This window comes from Girardinichthys multiradiatus, chromosome 7 (genome assembly GCF_021462225.1).
Source record: "Girardinichthys multiradiatus isolate DD_20200921_A chromosome 7, DD_fGirMul_XY1, whole genome shotgun sequence".
NCBI classification, from domain to species: Eukaryota; Metazoa; Chordata; class Actinopteri; order Cyprinodontiformes; family Goodeidae; genus Girardinichthys; species Girardinichthys multiradiatus.
In genome coordinates this window covers 15,420,379-15,436,455 of record NC_061800.1, presented here as the reverse complement: position 1 = coordinate 15,436,455, position 16,077 = coordinate 15,420,379, and the positions used below count along the sequence as shown (strand labels likewise).

The following is a 16,077-nucleotide window of genomic DNA, read 5'->3' as shown; positions in this document are numbered from 1 at the left end:
AATACAATCCAAGTATAAAATGTAAAACATGCAGTTCAGAAGACAGATGGGTGGCTTAGTTTGGTTTAATTTTATTTCATTCAAAAATAAAGTATTAACAAAGTAACAGAAATTCCTAATCCTGGAGGTTTGAGATACAAGCGTTAAATTAAACATAGGAAGCAGTGATAAAATCTACAATTTTGAGGGATTTGAATTTCAAGCAACATAGATGAAAATACACTCCAGACAGTATGGTAGTTTGGTTTAATTTAATCAAAATTTCTCTTATTTTATTTAAAAAACGAATTTCTTTTGAAATACAAACTAAGCATGGGTTACATTAATAAAAATGTAATGTGTATAGATTACATTGCATTATTCTTTACATGTTAACACACACCATCGCTCTCTCACTCTCTTTCACACACACACACACACACACACACACACACACCCACACACACACACATTTGTAAAATGCTATGAAGGCTAACATGAACTACACCTTGACCTGCTTTAGATGCCAAAGTTATCATGGAGGAAATGCAATGCTTCCATCTAGAGGAAGAAAGATGTATTACAGCAGCATTTTAGGGAAAAAAAAGAAGGGCCTCTTTGATACACTCCATACAACTTACTCCTCTTCTTGATCCATTATACGGAAATTTACTATTATAATTATGTTTCACCTACACTGCCCTCTGCAAATGTTTAGTTTTGAATTTTTTTCTGTTTTCCTTTAATCTGACTCCTGTGTGTCTTTTCCATCTGAGTGTCTTTTGGTCTTTCCTGTTCTCTCCACCAATTCCCCTTCTTCAGATTTGTCTTCTTTTTCATTTCTTGGTTCAATCTCGGCTCCATCACCTTTTCCAGGTCTTTTGTCTCCTTTTACAATAATTTTCTCTCCATCACTTATTTTTTCTTTTAGACTGACTGAGCCCTTCAGGCCAAATTTATTTCCTTCTACCACTCTTTCAGTTTCATCATTTGTACTTTTAGTGCTATCACCATCCCCTTCTTTAGTGACATCCTCAACATCATTATCTCCTTGTTTTTTCCCCTTTTTGTCTGCATCCTCCTCCTCCTCTCCCTCGGCTTCCTCTCGCTCCCAGTCAGCTTCTCCTCCAACACCCTCATCTCTTCCCGGTGCTCCCTCTCCTCTTTGTCCATCATGTGGCAGCTGAATTTCCACAACAGCAACCTGCAGCTCCAGCTGCTCCACTCTGCCCCTGATCTTCCTGTTGCTTGACTCTAACTCCACCATAAGCCGAGGCAGTTTGGTTTGCAGGTTTTCCAAGATACTCTCCAGCCTTTTTACCTTTGTTTCAACCTTCTCAGCCTCCATCTCCTGTACCTCTGCACTTTCATCCAACATGCCCATCTTGATAAGGATCTGCCGACCTTTCTCCTCCAGGTGACGCTTGGCTGAAGGAAACTCAGACAGCACATCAGTCAGGTCCTCTTTTGAGAGGCTGAACAGGTCAGAGTGGCCAATGCTTTTAATGTTGGCAGTGCGACGGTTACCCGACTTGTTACCTTGAAGAAAACATAGTTGGATTTCCTTAAAACACAAGGAGGATTTCATATTTCAAATACAAGTTTTCATACAAAAGAAAAAAAACTTCCAGAATTTAAATGTTCTCTCAAATTAAAAAATATTTAAAAAATTTTGTCATATATATGTACAGTACTGTGCAATGGTTTTACGTACATGTAGAAAAAAAATGCTGTAAACTAAGAATGCTTTCCAACATATAAATAATACTTGCTTATTTTTTATCAATTTACAAATTGCAGTGAGGACAAAAGACAAATCTAAGTCACATAAATATTTGGCATTACTACCCTTTGCCTTCAACCCAGCGTCAATTATTATATATACACTTCCACAGAATCTGGGATTTTTGAGGATTGTATTCAGGTGTATGATCAACTAATATACCAAACTTGTCCTAATGCTGATCAATGTCACATGTAGGTTGAAACACGGTCAAAAGCCAAACTTTGCTACCAAGAGGTTGTGGAAGACAATTTTATGTCACAGGTCACACACTATGGCAAGACTGAGCACAGGTACAGGATGCAAGGCCTCTCCAGACCAAGCAGTCTGATGTATTGAGATGTGATGTTCATGTTCTTTTAAAAGAGCACAAAGAAACAGGCAATGTTGAGGTTTGTAGACGCAGTGGTCGGCTAAAAAAACTTGGTTCAGCGGATGAAAAACATATCTAATGTTATGATTTGGGGTTGTTTGGTTTTTGCTCTCTGGGCTTTTTCTTATATTTCCCTCACATTTTTTGAATCATGCTTCTGTTTATTATTTTTCTGGTCATGTTTTAGTCTAGTTCATGTTTTGTCAAGTTTGGTTTTTGGTTCTGGCCATGCTTTAGTTTTTGTTTGTATTCAAGAGTCTCTGTTCTTGCTCCAGCCACATTCTGTTCTGTCTGTTAATTATCTTTATCCGGTTCATCTGCTTCAAACTAATCTGTCTCCTAGCTCCACCTGGTTTACTTTCCATATATTCACTCCTGTTCAGTTGTTCTTCGCAAAAACATTATTCAGATATTGCTCTTGTCCTGTAGTCACGCCACGCCTGTCTCGCCAGCCTGGCCAAGTCTGTTTTTTGCCTGTTCTGCCTGCTCGTTCGTTGTTTTGTTCCTGCCTCTTCTTGGAGTGAATTTTTGTTAATTAAATTTTCACTTACCATCACGCTGCCTGCTCGTCTGCATTCTGGAGTCCTATATCTCGCAAACCTTAACATCAAGCTTATTCCCCTTTGAAATCAGAAGATGTCCAGCAGTACCATTTGCTCACAACTGGCAGAAATCAATATGACCCATTTATACCCATCTACTGTCCGGAGAAGTCTGGCCAGAAGTCATCTTCATGGAAGAGTTGCAGCCAAAATGTCAAATCTCCGACATTAAAACAAGGTCAAGCAACTCAACTATGCATGAAAACAAAAGAACTGGGGTGCAGAAAAATGGCAGCAGATGCTCTGGACTGATTTGAAATATTTGGCTATAGCAGAAGGCAGTTTGTCCACTGAAGGGCTGGAGGGCGGTACAATAATGAGCGTCTGGTGGCAACAGTGAACCATGATAGAGGTTCCTGGAAAGTTTGGAGGTTCATTTCTGCAAATGGAGTTTGAGATTAGGTCAGGATTAATGGTGGCTTCAGTGCTGAGAAACACAGGCAGCTCCTTATCCATCATGCAATACCATCTGGAAGGCGTATGATTGGCCCCGAATTTATTCTGTTGCAGGACAGTGCCAGGTGTGAATGGGACCATAATGGGAAGAGGACTGAGTAATGTACAGCATTTTACCTAATTACATCTATCTATTGGCAAATAATGTAATCCCAAAATGAGTGCAAAATCTTGTGTTTGGTTACAGAGCTCTAGCCTCAGATCCTTGCTATAAAAATTTCCAGGTCAAACTTATAAAATACAAAAGACTTTGTGTAACCATTATTGTTATTGTGTACTTTGTTGTCAGAAACGAAATCAGTTCTGAAACAAAGTGTTTATTATCCAAATTAAACCTTGCGTCACTTCAAGCAAAACTTTCTTTTTCATGACACCATAGCATCACTTAGTGGTCAACTTGGGAAAACCTTCATGCCTGTGAGGTGATTAAAAAGTTATTTTTCTTTTAATGTTTTTTTCACTATACTGTAGAAATATGAAATACCTAGACAACGAATAAGTATGGTACTCATACAATAACATTTATCTAGCTAAGCCCTGTAAATAACCCATCATTATTCTTTAGCAGTGAATACATATTTTAATATTTCTTTAATTGTATGCTTAATTTGCATTTTTGTGCACTACATAAAAAGGAAATATTTATTTTAAAAAGTTATGTATGTAAATGATATGCCATAAGAAAATGTGCAGAGCCATCCTACCTTTGATGTTAAGGATACTAATTTCTCCGAAGAAATTCCCTGCACCCAGCACTGCAAATTCTGTCACACCATCATCTGCTACAACTGCAAGTTTCCCCTCTTTGATGATGTACATTTCATGGCCAACATCTCCCTTCCTGCAGACATATTCTCCTGGGCTAAACACCTGCGAGATAAAAGGCACAATATACCCAGTCTTTTAAGCAACTGTAGGCAATGCAATATTATAAAATAGCCAGAAGGTCAAGAGTCAGAGTATTTCACATGAAGGAGACAAGTGCATTGTTGGTTGCGTAGTCAAACTGGACCCACATCTGTAAAAGAAAAACATCCTACTGTTACAGATGCACTGACCACAGATTTTTTGGCTGACTTCTAATGCCCGATTTTATAAAGATCAGACCTGCTCATTCAGATTTTAGCCAATTGTGATTTCTGTCTAAGGACTATAAATACCAGCATTCAAAACATATACTTCTTCTTCTTTCTGGAGAAATTAAAAAGTCGCTGTCTTAACAAAATGTTTACTCTAAAATAAAGCAATGATAAAAAGCATATACCAATACACCCAACTAAAAAGATTTACAGCTTATTTCCTGGACTCTCTCAAAATACACATTATATTTCACAAACTTTGTTTTTCTTTATTTCTTTTTCCATTTTTTTCTTGAACATCTCGAAGTATGCACCACAGCACTAGATATTTTCTTCTACAAAATCCATTCAAACTGAATGACAGAATAGTCAAAAAGCTATGATTTACAGTAAGATGTGCTAAATTGGTAAAATCCTTCATTCATTGGTTGTAACTATGAAGGAACAGAATCATTATTAAATTTAGAAACAGAAGTGATGTCACACCATGTGTGTTTGATAGAGAGAAAGTGGTCGTTGTTACTCAGCTCTACAGTTAAACATTATTTTACTTTTATTTCATAACAAAAACAAAATAATTGCAGGTATACTACCTTTATAATCTTACATTGGCAATTAGCACTACTAGCATTATTACTGTAGACATAAACATCAGAAATTTCCAAAAATTTCCTAATTCTCAATCTTCTTTTACAGAACTGGACTCTTCAAAATCAAACAACAGAGCAACTAATATGATCATCTTCTGCTATTTGCTGATGTTTCCTTCTATAGTTTAAGTGGCATTCTGACTAAAAAGCCAACATGCTTACATAAAAAAATATTCTTTCAGTTTAAATAGCTTTTACAGGTTTTGTGAATACTGCACTGATACTGACAATAACTAATTTAAGCCTCCGTCCATAAGTATCAGCTTCTACATGGGTTAGTGTTGTGACCGTGACTTGGCAGCACTTAGGCATGGTGAAATCACTGATCGAAAGTAAAAATGGGATTCTTTTTTTTACCTTCTTACCAGCCTTTACAGTTCAGGGTTTGCTGAGAGCGAAATTGTGTCATTCCGGCAACCAGCCAATTTATAGCATCTCTAGCAACAATGTTAAACAAATGCTGCAAAGACACCTGCTAGCTTTATTCCACATTGAATGAAGCATGTTTGCACATTTCTATTTAATAACAAAATGGCTAATAAAATCAGTCTTTTAAAATCATACCCAATCTTCTCATAGATTCATATAGCTATGCTGCCAGTTCATTGCTGTTACTATCTTAATACTAGTTGACTTCTGTGTGTTACCCTCCCCTGACCTGAGGTGTGAGTTTCAGAACCAGCTCCTCCAGCAGGCTTTTCTCACAGTTCTGGAAGATGGTAACTTTAGAAAGTATCGGAAGGTGGACGCTGACAGCAATCTCTGTTCTTATGTGTAACGGCAGCTGCTGCAGGATTTCATACTCCCGCATGATCTTCTTGTTGATGTAAAGATGCTGATACCAGTTGTTAATGCGCTGTTGAAGCTCCGTGCTAACGTGGTGGCTACGCAGGTATGCTTTTACCTGAAAGAAAAATATAAGAAGCTTATCTTATATAAACCTAAACAATCATGTTCTCAGAGAGAATTGGGATATTGCTGTGAAAGTATCTGCCCCCTTTCAGAATTCTTATGATTTTGCTTTCTTGTCAAACTTACTAAATATTTAAATGTTTTTGACTGATGGTTTCTATTATAATTTTTTGTGGAAAAAAGCTAAACCAACCCCATTTGATAAGCAATTGCCCCGAAAAGCTAACTGCTTGTGCCATTCTTGGCAGCAATGATTGTGATCAAGCGTTTGCCACAACTGGCAATGAGTCTTTTACAACACTGTGGAGCAATTTTGGTCCACTCTTGCTTTTGGAATTGTTTTAATTCAGCCACATTGAAAGGCTTTCAAACATTAACAGCCTGTTTAAAGTCATAACATAGAGTATCAGATATTGATTGTGCTACTTCAATACCATTTGTTTATTTTTGTTTGAGCCTTTGAGCTAGGTGGACTTACTGGTCTATTTTGGACTGTTGTCCTGCTGCATAACCAAAGTGCACTTGACCTAACATCCCAAACCTATAGCTCAACATTCTCCTTTAGGATTTTCAGTTATAGAGCAGAACTTATGGTTCTCATAAGTCAGAGCAAATTAATAAAATTAATATTTGACTGTCAGAATGATTTGTTTTTTATATATATACAATTATGTGTTCATTCAGATGTAACAGCATGGACACCATTCAGAAACATCCACTTTTGTCTTGTCAGTCCATGAGATATTTTCCCATAGAGGAAATGTTTTGCTCATTACTGTTGAATTATGCCCACTGACCTGACTGAGGTAATGACACCTGCAGTACTTTAAGTGCTGTTGTGACCTTCTGGATGAGTAGTAATTGTGGTCAATCGGCCACAGCTGGGAGGTTCACCATTATTCCATGTTTTCTCCACTTCTGGATAGTGGTTCCCATTGTTGTTTTGCAAAGGCCTTGGATATGCTTTTGTAATATTTTACACACTGGCAGATGTCAGTAAGTTTGACAAATATGACAAAAGCAAAACCAAAACTGAGGAAATCTACAAGGGAGCAAATACTTTATTACCCACTGTAACTCACCAACTCGTGGTTGGGGAAAAAGACATTGTCTCTGTCCCTTAAGCTCATGATGACATTCCCCACATTACCTACAATTGATGCAAACACCAGCACAGCAATAAGCATGTCTGCAATCATGAATAAGTACTCCTCCTCCCTGACTGGTACAGGGGTGTCTCCAACAGTGGTAAAAATCAGCGCTGAGAACCAGAAGCAATAAAGGTACTGGGTCCTCATGGAGGCAAACATTGGGTCCGTGATGTTAGGGTACACCCAGGGATCATCTCCAAAGCCAATGTAATTTGACATAGCAAAGTAGAGGCAGGCATTCCAGTGGATCAGAACAAAGATGTAGCACATGAGCTTTGCGATGCGTAAAGTATTGGGGTAGGAGGTTCTCGTCTCCATGCGATCTGAGGCCTCGTTGAGCCGTGGGATTCGAAAGAGGCGGTTGATCCTCACTAAGGGAGTTTCAATGCCAAAGGCAAAATAGAGGAAGTCAGTGGGGAGCAGGGAGACTAAGTCCCACAGGAACAGTTTGGAGCACAGGTAGCGCATCCTCAAGCGAGTCAGGTCCTTGATAAGGATTCCTTGATCCAGGAAGCCTGCAGATGAGTGAAAAGGGAGGATGTCATTAAGGATGAATTCATCACATTACCCAGTATTTCAACATATGTATCTAAAGAGCATAGATACATGTTAATGTTATTGATTTTTTCCTATGCAAAGATTTGTGTGTGTTTTTTTACTCTCAAAATGAGCCCAAACCACCAAAACACTAGTATTACACTATTAGCTGTGAGATATTCTTTTTACTTGCTGGGTTAAGGTACCAATAATATTTGGTTAGAGTTAGACAGAAATCATAGCTCAATATAAATCACAAGCATTTGCACTATTTTGCAAATTAATCACTAATTTGTACTGTAAGTACCTTACAAATTTCTTATCCTTGATAGCAAAATGACAAGTCAGAACCAAGGGTAAGCAAAGCGCTTCCTGGAAAAAATTGTAATATCTCTTTAAGAATAAGGAATATTTCCAACAGGATTTAGGAGACTGAATGCCTGAGGTCTTTCTGCACGGAGTTTGCATGTTCTCCTTGTGCATGTATGGGTTCTCTTTAGGTACTCCGGCTTCTTCCCACAGTCCAAGAACATGACTGTTAGGTTAATTGGTCTCTCTCATTTGCCCTTAGGTGTGACTGAGTGTGTGCATGGTTGTTTGTCCTGTGTGTTTCTGTGTTGGCCTGCGGTGGACTGGCGACCTGTCCCGCCTCTCACCCGTAGACCGCTGGAGATAGGCACCAGTGACCCTGTACGGAAGAAGCGGGTATAAAAAAATGGATTGATTGAAGGTAACTAATTATTGATCAGTATCTGACATTTTATATGGAGTTAAAACATTGCCACACAGTTGATATAGATTTTATAAAAATCTATGAGAAATTTAAACCTACAGAGCTTTAAAAGCCCCTCCTAGAACAGCCACCTTGATGTGGGTGTCTCTGCTGAGACTGCTGCCCCCATGACCCGTTTCCAGATGAGCAGACGGGGTTTAAAAAGAAATATTACAGCAGAAATCTTACCTAATGGCTCTCATGGAGTTGTTTTTAAAGTTTTTAATTAGATTTAGCTTTTACTGCAATAGCACAGTCACAATAAAAATGTTCGTAAAACCAAGCCTTTAATCTGAAACACATCTATTCAGTGGTAAATACACTCACTGGCCACTTTATTAGGTAAACCCTGCTAGTACCGGGTTGGACCCCCTTTTGCCTTCAGAACTGTCTTAATCCTTGGTGGCATAGATTCAACAAGGTACTGGAAACATTCCTCAGAGAGTTTGGTCCATATTGACATGATAGCATCACACAGATGCTGCAGATTTGTCGGCTGCACATTCATGATGCGAATGTCCCGTTCCACCACATCCTAAAGGTGACTGTGTCTGTGACTGTGGAGGCCATTTGAGTACAGTTAACTCATTGTCATGTTCAAGAAACCAGTGTGAGATGATTCGTGCTTTATGACATGGCGGTTTATCCTGCTGGAAGTAACCATCAGAAGATGGGTACACTGTGCTCATAAAGGGATGGACATGGCCAGCAACAATACTCAGGTAGGCTGTGGCGTTGACACGATGCTCAATTGGTACTAAGGGGCCCAAAGTGTGCCAAGAAAATATCCCCCACAACATTACACCACCACCACCAGCCTGAACCGTTGAGACAAGGCAGGATGGATCCATGCTTTTATGTTGTTGATACCAAATTCTGACCCTACCATCCGATGTCGCAGCAGAAATCAAGACTCATCAGACCAGGCAACGTTTTTCTAATCTTCTATTGTCCAATTTTGGTGAGACTGTGTGAATTGTAGCCTCAGCTTCCTGTTCTTAGCTGACAGGAGTGGCACCCGGTGTGGTCTTCTGCTGCTGTAGCCCATCCGCCTCAAGGTTTGACGTGTTGTGCGTTCAGAGATGCTCTTCTGCATGCCTTGGTTGTAACGAGTGGTTATTTGAGTTACTGTTGCCTTTCTATCAGCTCAACCAGTCTGGACATTCTCCTCTGACCTCTGGCATCAACAAGGCATTTGCGCCCACAGAACTGCCGCTATTTTCTCTTTTTCAGACCATTCTCTGTAAACCCTAGAGTTGGTAGTGCGTGAAAATCCCAGTAGATCAGCAGTTTCTGAAATACTCAGACCAGCCCATCTGGCACCAACAACCATGCCATGTTCAAAGTCACTTAAATCACCTTTCTTCCCCATTCAGATGCTCGGTTTGAACTGCAGCAGATCGTCTTGACCATGTCTACATGCCTAAATGCATTGAGTTGCTGCCATGTGATTGGCTGATTAGAAAATTTCGTTAACGAGCAGTTACCTAATAACTGCTCATTATTAGGTAACGTGGCTGGTGAGTGTAAATTACCTATACATTTTTTTTCTTAGTTGGTTTAAAACAAAAATAGCGGCGCTACACTGACTTCCCTTACAATGCTCAGTAAGTTAAAGCAAAATCAGAAGAATTTTTATATACAGTGGCTCTCAAACTTTTACTCACTCATGGTAAAATACCAGTTATCAGTTTCTGTTTTTTGACATATACTGTTACATAAATCCTGTACAATACCAGTGAAAAACTAACAAATGTTTTTTGTTGCACAAGTGTGTCACCCTTACACTAATATTTAGTTAAGAACCTTTTAATTTCACTTTAACGTAGCGCCTCCCATCGCTTATAGTGAAGCTGTTGAATCTGGCATAATGTTAAACTGTCCAAGCAAGATTTTCCGATACTTATTTTACATCCTTTAGCCAAAGCCAATTTTTTGCTTTGGAGAAAGGTAAAAAGAAGATATGGGATAACAGGGACAGTACAAGAACTAGACAATTTTACAAACTTGATGAACAAATGAGACTGAAACTGGTTAGGGAGGCTGCTTGGTGGCCAACAGCAACACTGAAGGAGCTGAAGGAATTCAGAAGAAGTGCTGATTGTGTTATACATGTAAGACTAGTGTGTTTCCCATATGTCTGGACTCTGGACTGAGGAGTGGTGTTGCAGAAAATAAAAATGTTTTTCAGCATCACTTAGCCTCCAATCTTACATCCATTTCAACAAAAGAATGACTTCATGAGAAAAATTAAAAATATTAAATAAAAAGATTTCTAATGGCCTGTCAGAGTCTAGTGAGAAACAGGAAAAATACATGGCCTCCTTAAGAGGGCTGTGGACAAGAAATGTTCTCACTGTCTGATCTGAGGAACTTTTGTGATGCATAGAGAACAAATATTACCAAGTGAGAATGTGGGATGCTGATGGAGAGCAAGCAAAGATGCTAAACTCTAAACAAAATCTCCTTTTATAAAGTTTTAGTTTAAGGGTGTGCACTCTTATACAACTAGGTTGTTGTGTGTATTTGAATTAAAAATTTATTTTCTTCTCACTCATTTGTTTGTTTTCAGTTGATATGTACAGGATATAATCACTGCTATGTCAGAGTAGTTATTTTTGTAAACAGGTTTTCAAATTATTCATTACATTCCATTCTTCTAAATTGCAAAAACCTGGCACTTTTAGGTGTGTGAAGCTAAATATTATTTGACACAGAAAGCCATTTATCTTAACTATCTCTAAAAATGGGAAAGACAGAAGACCATGTCCTTCCATTAAGGCAGATGTGTGATGACCTTTGCACAGGAGGAAAAGGTTTATACAGTGAAAAAATTGGTACTCATCTAAACATGCCATTGTTTACAGTCAGAACCATAGTTAACATGTTTAAAACAACTGAACTATGGATGAGGACCCAGATTAAACTTGGTAAGGGAGGTGAAATTATCCTGGATTTACTGTTAGAGAACAGCTGGATCTCTTTCAGTGTATAAATTTATTTCAAGACTTTTTACACATCTTTACCAGAACTGCCAGTAACTGTGCAAGATTTTGTTTAATAAAATGATTAACAGTCTGAGTTTAACAACTGAGAGACACTAAATCCAGTGTTAATAAATTTTAACAGTCGTTTTGTTTAATTATTGTTTTTATTCCATTTTATTTGTTTTTTGTCATAGATCTACAGGTTAGTATTTAGGTTTATATTACGGTATGTTTTTAATGCTGCAACTTTAGCGAACTTAATAAATGAAGTAGTATCAGGTATTTTGGTTAAAGTCATTTCCAACTACTATGAATTTGACATTTAAATGGGAAATCTGAAAAGCAATTTGCCAAAGTTAGCCTACATGTTTATGAAAATGATACTTTGTTCTTTTGACAATGGCTAAGAGATTTTTAAATGTCTTTCGAAACAAAAATTAAAGTAGATTACATACATATTTATTGTGTCTGATTATTCCAGTGCTTTTGTAAGATTCTTTCTTCTTGCTTTTAAAGTGTTTCTTTATATTTGACTTTGGAACTAAAATCAAATAAGAAGTATATGTACCAGTATGAAGAGTGATCATCATATCAGCTGCATACATGAGGTCTGACAGATAGTCCAGTGTGACCCACACATGAAGATATTTCAGCCCAATCTCTGTGAAGCAGGTCCTGATAAAATAAGAACAAGTAATACTTGGTCTCATAAGGTCTGTTCATTACAAGTTATAGTGTTATGAATACATGCTATTCCTCATATTTGCATTATTTACCTTAAAATGATAATTACCCAGTTGTAAGCAATGGGCACTATCATCAATTGTAACCAGACGTAATAAAACAGTTCTGCAGGATCAACAGCCCAGTCTTTCCAACTGAGAGGGATAGGATGTGGAAGAATGAAACAGACAGAAAAATGACATATGATTCATATCTCTAAATTAATGATTACTTGAATGATAGTGTACCAACAATCCGTCATTAAATACATACTAAATATACAGGGTAGTACTCCTGCCTTTTGACTTTTTTCCACATTACAAATACAAACATGTTGGAGGTAAAGCGTACAAGACCTTAAAAGGTTTAGAAAAGTGTGATGTGCACTTTATATTCAGCTCCTTTAAATCTGACACCCCTAAGTAAAATTCAGTGTAACTATTGCCTACATAGTCCACCTGTGTGAGAGATCAAAATTCAATTCAATTCAGTTTATTTATATTCACAACACGTCGTCTCAAGGCACTTTAGTCAGGTACATACATTCCAATTAATCCTAACCATTGAACAGTGCAGCCAGATTCAGTTATTTATTCAAATTGGATAAAAAGTTTTTCTATCTAAGGAAACCCACCAGATTGCATCGAGTCAGAGACTTGAGACTGCCTCCCATTCTACTTTTGGAAACTCTAGGAACCACCAGTAAACCTGCAGTCTGAGAACGAAGTGCTCTGTTAGAAACATATGAAACAATCAGATCTCTGATGTATGATGGAGCTAGATCATTAAGGGCTTTATATGTGAAGAGGAGAATTTTAAATTCTATTCTGGATTTAACAGGGAGCCAATGAAGGGAAGCTAAAGTAGGAGAAATATGATCTATCTTTTTAATTTTCATCAGAACTCTTGCTGCAGCATTTTGAATCAGCTGAAGGATTCTAACTGCATTTTGTGGACATCATAGTAAAGAATTGTAATAATCCAGCCTTGACGTAACAAATGCATGGACTAGTTTTTCAGCATCACTCCTGGATAGGATATTTCTAATTTTGGCAATGTTCTGGAGGTAAAAGAAGGAAATCCTAGAAACCTGTTTAATATGGGATTTAAATGACATGTCCTGGTCAAAAGTAACACCAAGGTTTTTTACTTTATTACCGGAGGTCAATTTAATGCCATCCAGGTTAAGTGATTGACTAAGCAGTTTCTTTTTTAAAGACTCCGGTCCAAAGACGACCACTTCTGTCTTGTCTGAATTTAGAAGCAGAAAATGTAAAGTCATCCAAGTTTTTATGTCTTCAAGACATGCTTATAGTCTATCTAACTGGTTGGATTCATCAGGATTTATGGATAAGTAAAGCTGAGTGTCATCAGCGTAACAGTGAAAATTTATTCTATGCTGCCTGATAATTTTACCTATTGGAAGCATAAATATAGTAAAGAGAATTGGCCAAAGCCCTGAACCCTGTGGTACTCCACAATTAACCCTGTAGTTTAAAGATGATTTATCATTTACATTAATAAACTGGAATCTGTCAGACAAATAAGATTTAAACCAGCCTAGTGCTGTTCCCCTGATCCCTACAGCATATTCCAGACTTTTTAAGAGAATATTATGGTCGACTGTATCAAATGCAGCACTGAGGTCTAACAGAACCAGAACAGACACAAGTCCATTATCTGAGGCCATAAGAATATCATTAGTGACTTTCAGCAGAGCTGTTTCAGTACTATGATGAGCTCTGAAACCTGACTGAAACTCTTCAAACAGGTCATTGCTGTGTAAATGTTCACACATTTGATTAACAACTATTTTCTCAAGAATTTTAGATAAGAATGGAAGATTGGACATAGGTCTGTAATTTATTAAGTCATCTCGATCAATCAAAGGTTTCTTAAGCAAAGGTTTAATTACAGCTACCTTAAAAGCTTGTGGTTCTGATCCATTTACTAAGGATAGATTAATCATATCTAAAATGGGGCTGGTAATCAGAGGGAACACTTCCTTAAATAATTTGGTTGGGATTGGGTCTAACATACAAGTTGAAGGTTAAGATGAAGCTAATATTTTTGATAACTCAGGAATCTTCACAGGATCAAAACAGTCCAAACACAAATCAGGTTCTACAGTTACTTCCAATGTTGTCTCGCTTGCTGAGGATGAAGTAATCATCTTCGGGAGTATGTTAAAGATTTTCTTTTTAATAGAATCAATTTTATTTAAGAAGAATCCCATAAAGTAATGGCTGCTGAGAGCTAACCATCAACCATCCATCCATTTCTATACCTGCTTCTTCCGTACAGGGTCGCGGGGGAGCTGGTGCCTATCTCCAGTGGTCTATGGGCAAGAGGCGGGGTACACCCTGGAAAGGTCGCCAGTCCATCGCAGCAAAATTCAACCCATAATCCAAAAATGGAAAGAATATGGCACTGTAAACCTACCAAGATATGGCTGTCCACCTAAACTGACAGGCCAGGCAGAGGGAGCATTAACCAGCGAAGTAGCCAAGAGACCCATGGTAACTCTGGAGGATCTGCAGAGATCCAAAGCTCAGAATCGTTTGACAGGAGAACTATTAGTTACACCGGCCGAATTTCTAGATTTTATGGAAGAGGGTCAAGAAAAAAGCCTGTGTTTAAAGAAAACCATACAAGGTCCTCTTTACGTTTCCCACAAGCCATGTAGGGGATACAGCAAATATGTGAAAAGGAACCCTGGTCAGACGAGACCAAAGTTAAGTATTTTGTAGGGCAGGTGCAAGCCAACATTACAAAATCTGAAACAAAATTAACATTTGAGAAAACAAAGTAAGAAGCTAAAAAAAAGGATGTGTTCTCTCCCCACTCCTCTTCTCCATCTTCACAAATGACTGCCCCTCAGCGGACCTATCTGTGAAACCCCTGACGTTTGCAAATGACACCCCCCTTTTGGACTGATCCCAGACAGTGATGAGTCTGCATACCGACAGGAGGTGGATCGGCTGGTACACTGGTGTGGTCAGAACCACCTGGAGCTTAATCCAATCAAGACTGTGGAGATGATGGTGGACTTTCTGAGAACACCGCCCCCACATCCCCCCTCACCATCCTCAATCAGGTCTGTAGAGAGAATCATCAGGGCTAACCTTCCCTCTATCCAGGACTTATACAGGTCTAGGGTCCGGAAAAAGGGCAGCCAAAATCTCTGTAGACTCCACACACCCTGCACACAAACTGTTTAGGCTTTTACCTTCAGGTCTGCGCTACAAAGCGCTGTCTGCTAAAACAAGCCGCCAGAGAGACAGTTTCTTCCCCCAGGCTGTTTCTTTCATGGACACTTGACAGTTCCAGAACAACACCATGCATACCTGAACTGATCTCACATTATATTCTATTGTAAAGTCAATTGTGAACATAGGTATATTTAAAAAAATATTATTTATTTCCATTATTATATAAAATTATTAAAAAAAACAAAGAAAAATCCTAACAGAGTGGAGTGAAATTCCTTGTTTTTCTGTACAAACTTGGCAATAAAGCTGATTCTGATTCTGATATGAGAAAACAAATAAACATTTATGAAAACAAATTAAAATTTTAGAGAACAAATTAACATTTTAGAAAAGACTAACAATACACAAAACAGTTTTACAAATGACAAAATCTAACAGAAAGGAACTGTACCAACTCCGAGGCTGAAGTGATAACGGGAGAGCTCATGGTGACCCAAGGTGGATAGCAATCTAGTGGCATTTTGCGGTGTATCTACAGTGGCACACTTATGAGTAGAATAACGCGGTTTTGTTTTTCATGTGGTTGGGCCTTAGAATCTGGGAGACATCAAGTTCCATTCGTGGCAGTGGCTACTAGAAATGCCACATCCGCCACCGGAGGGTGCCACAAGGTGCAAGATCAGCGCGTTCAGACCAGCCACGATTCCAGCAAATTTTTTGCCTCGTTTGCGTGCTGTCGCTCGCCTGATATTTGTGTGGCCTAAGGGGCGACAACGCTTCACTTGCGTCACCGTTTCATCAATGAGGAGGAGCTTCTATCTGCTGCATGCTGATTTCAACTCAACATGGCAGACCTGGACT

General features: G+C 38.4%; 1 protein-coding gene across 1 annotated transcript; it reads right to left on the bottom strand.

The window, feature by feature from the left end:
- Window positions 1–60: 60 nt before the first annotated feature.
- Window positions 61–12,152, bottom strand: cnga4 (cyclic nucleotide gated channel subunit alpha 4). Its single transcript, XM_047371297.1, has 6 exons — window positions 12,058–12,152; window positions 11,850–11,956; window positions 6,917–7,500; window positions 5,581–5,826; window positions 3,898–4,063; window positions 61–1,518 (listed from the first exon to the last, which is right to left on the bottom strand). The coding sequence occupies exons 1-6, from the start codon at window positions 12,099–12,101 to the stop codon at window positions 722–724; spliced, it is 1,944 nt and encodes a 647-aa protein (XP_047227253.1). The 5' UTR covers window positions 12,102–12,152; the 3' UTR covers window positions 61–721.
- Between the last annotated feature and the right edge of the window lie 3,925 nt (window positions 12,153–16,077).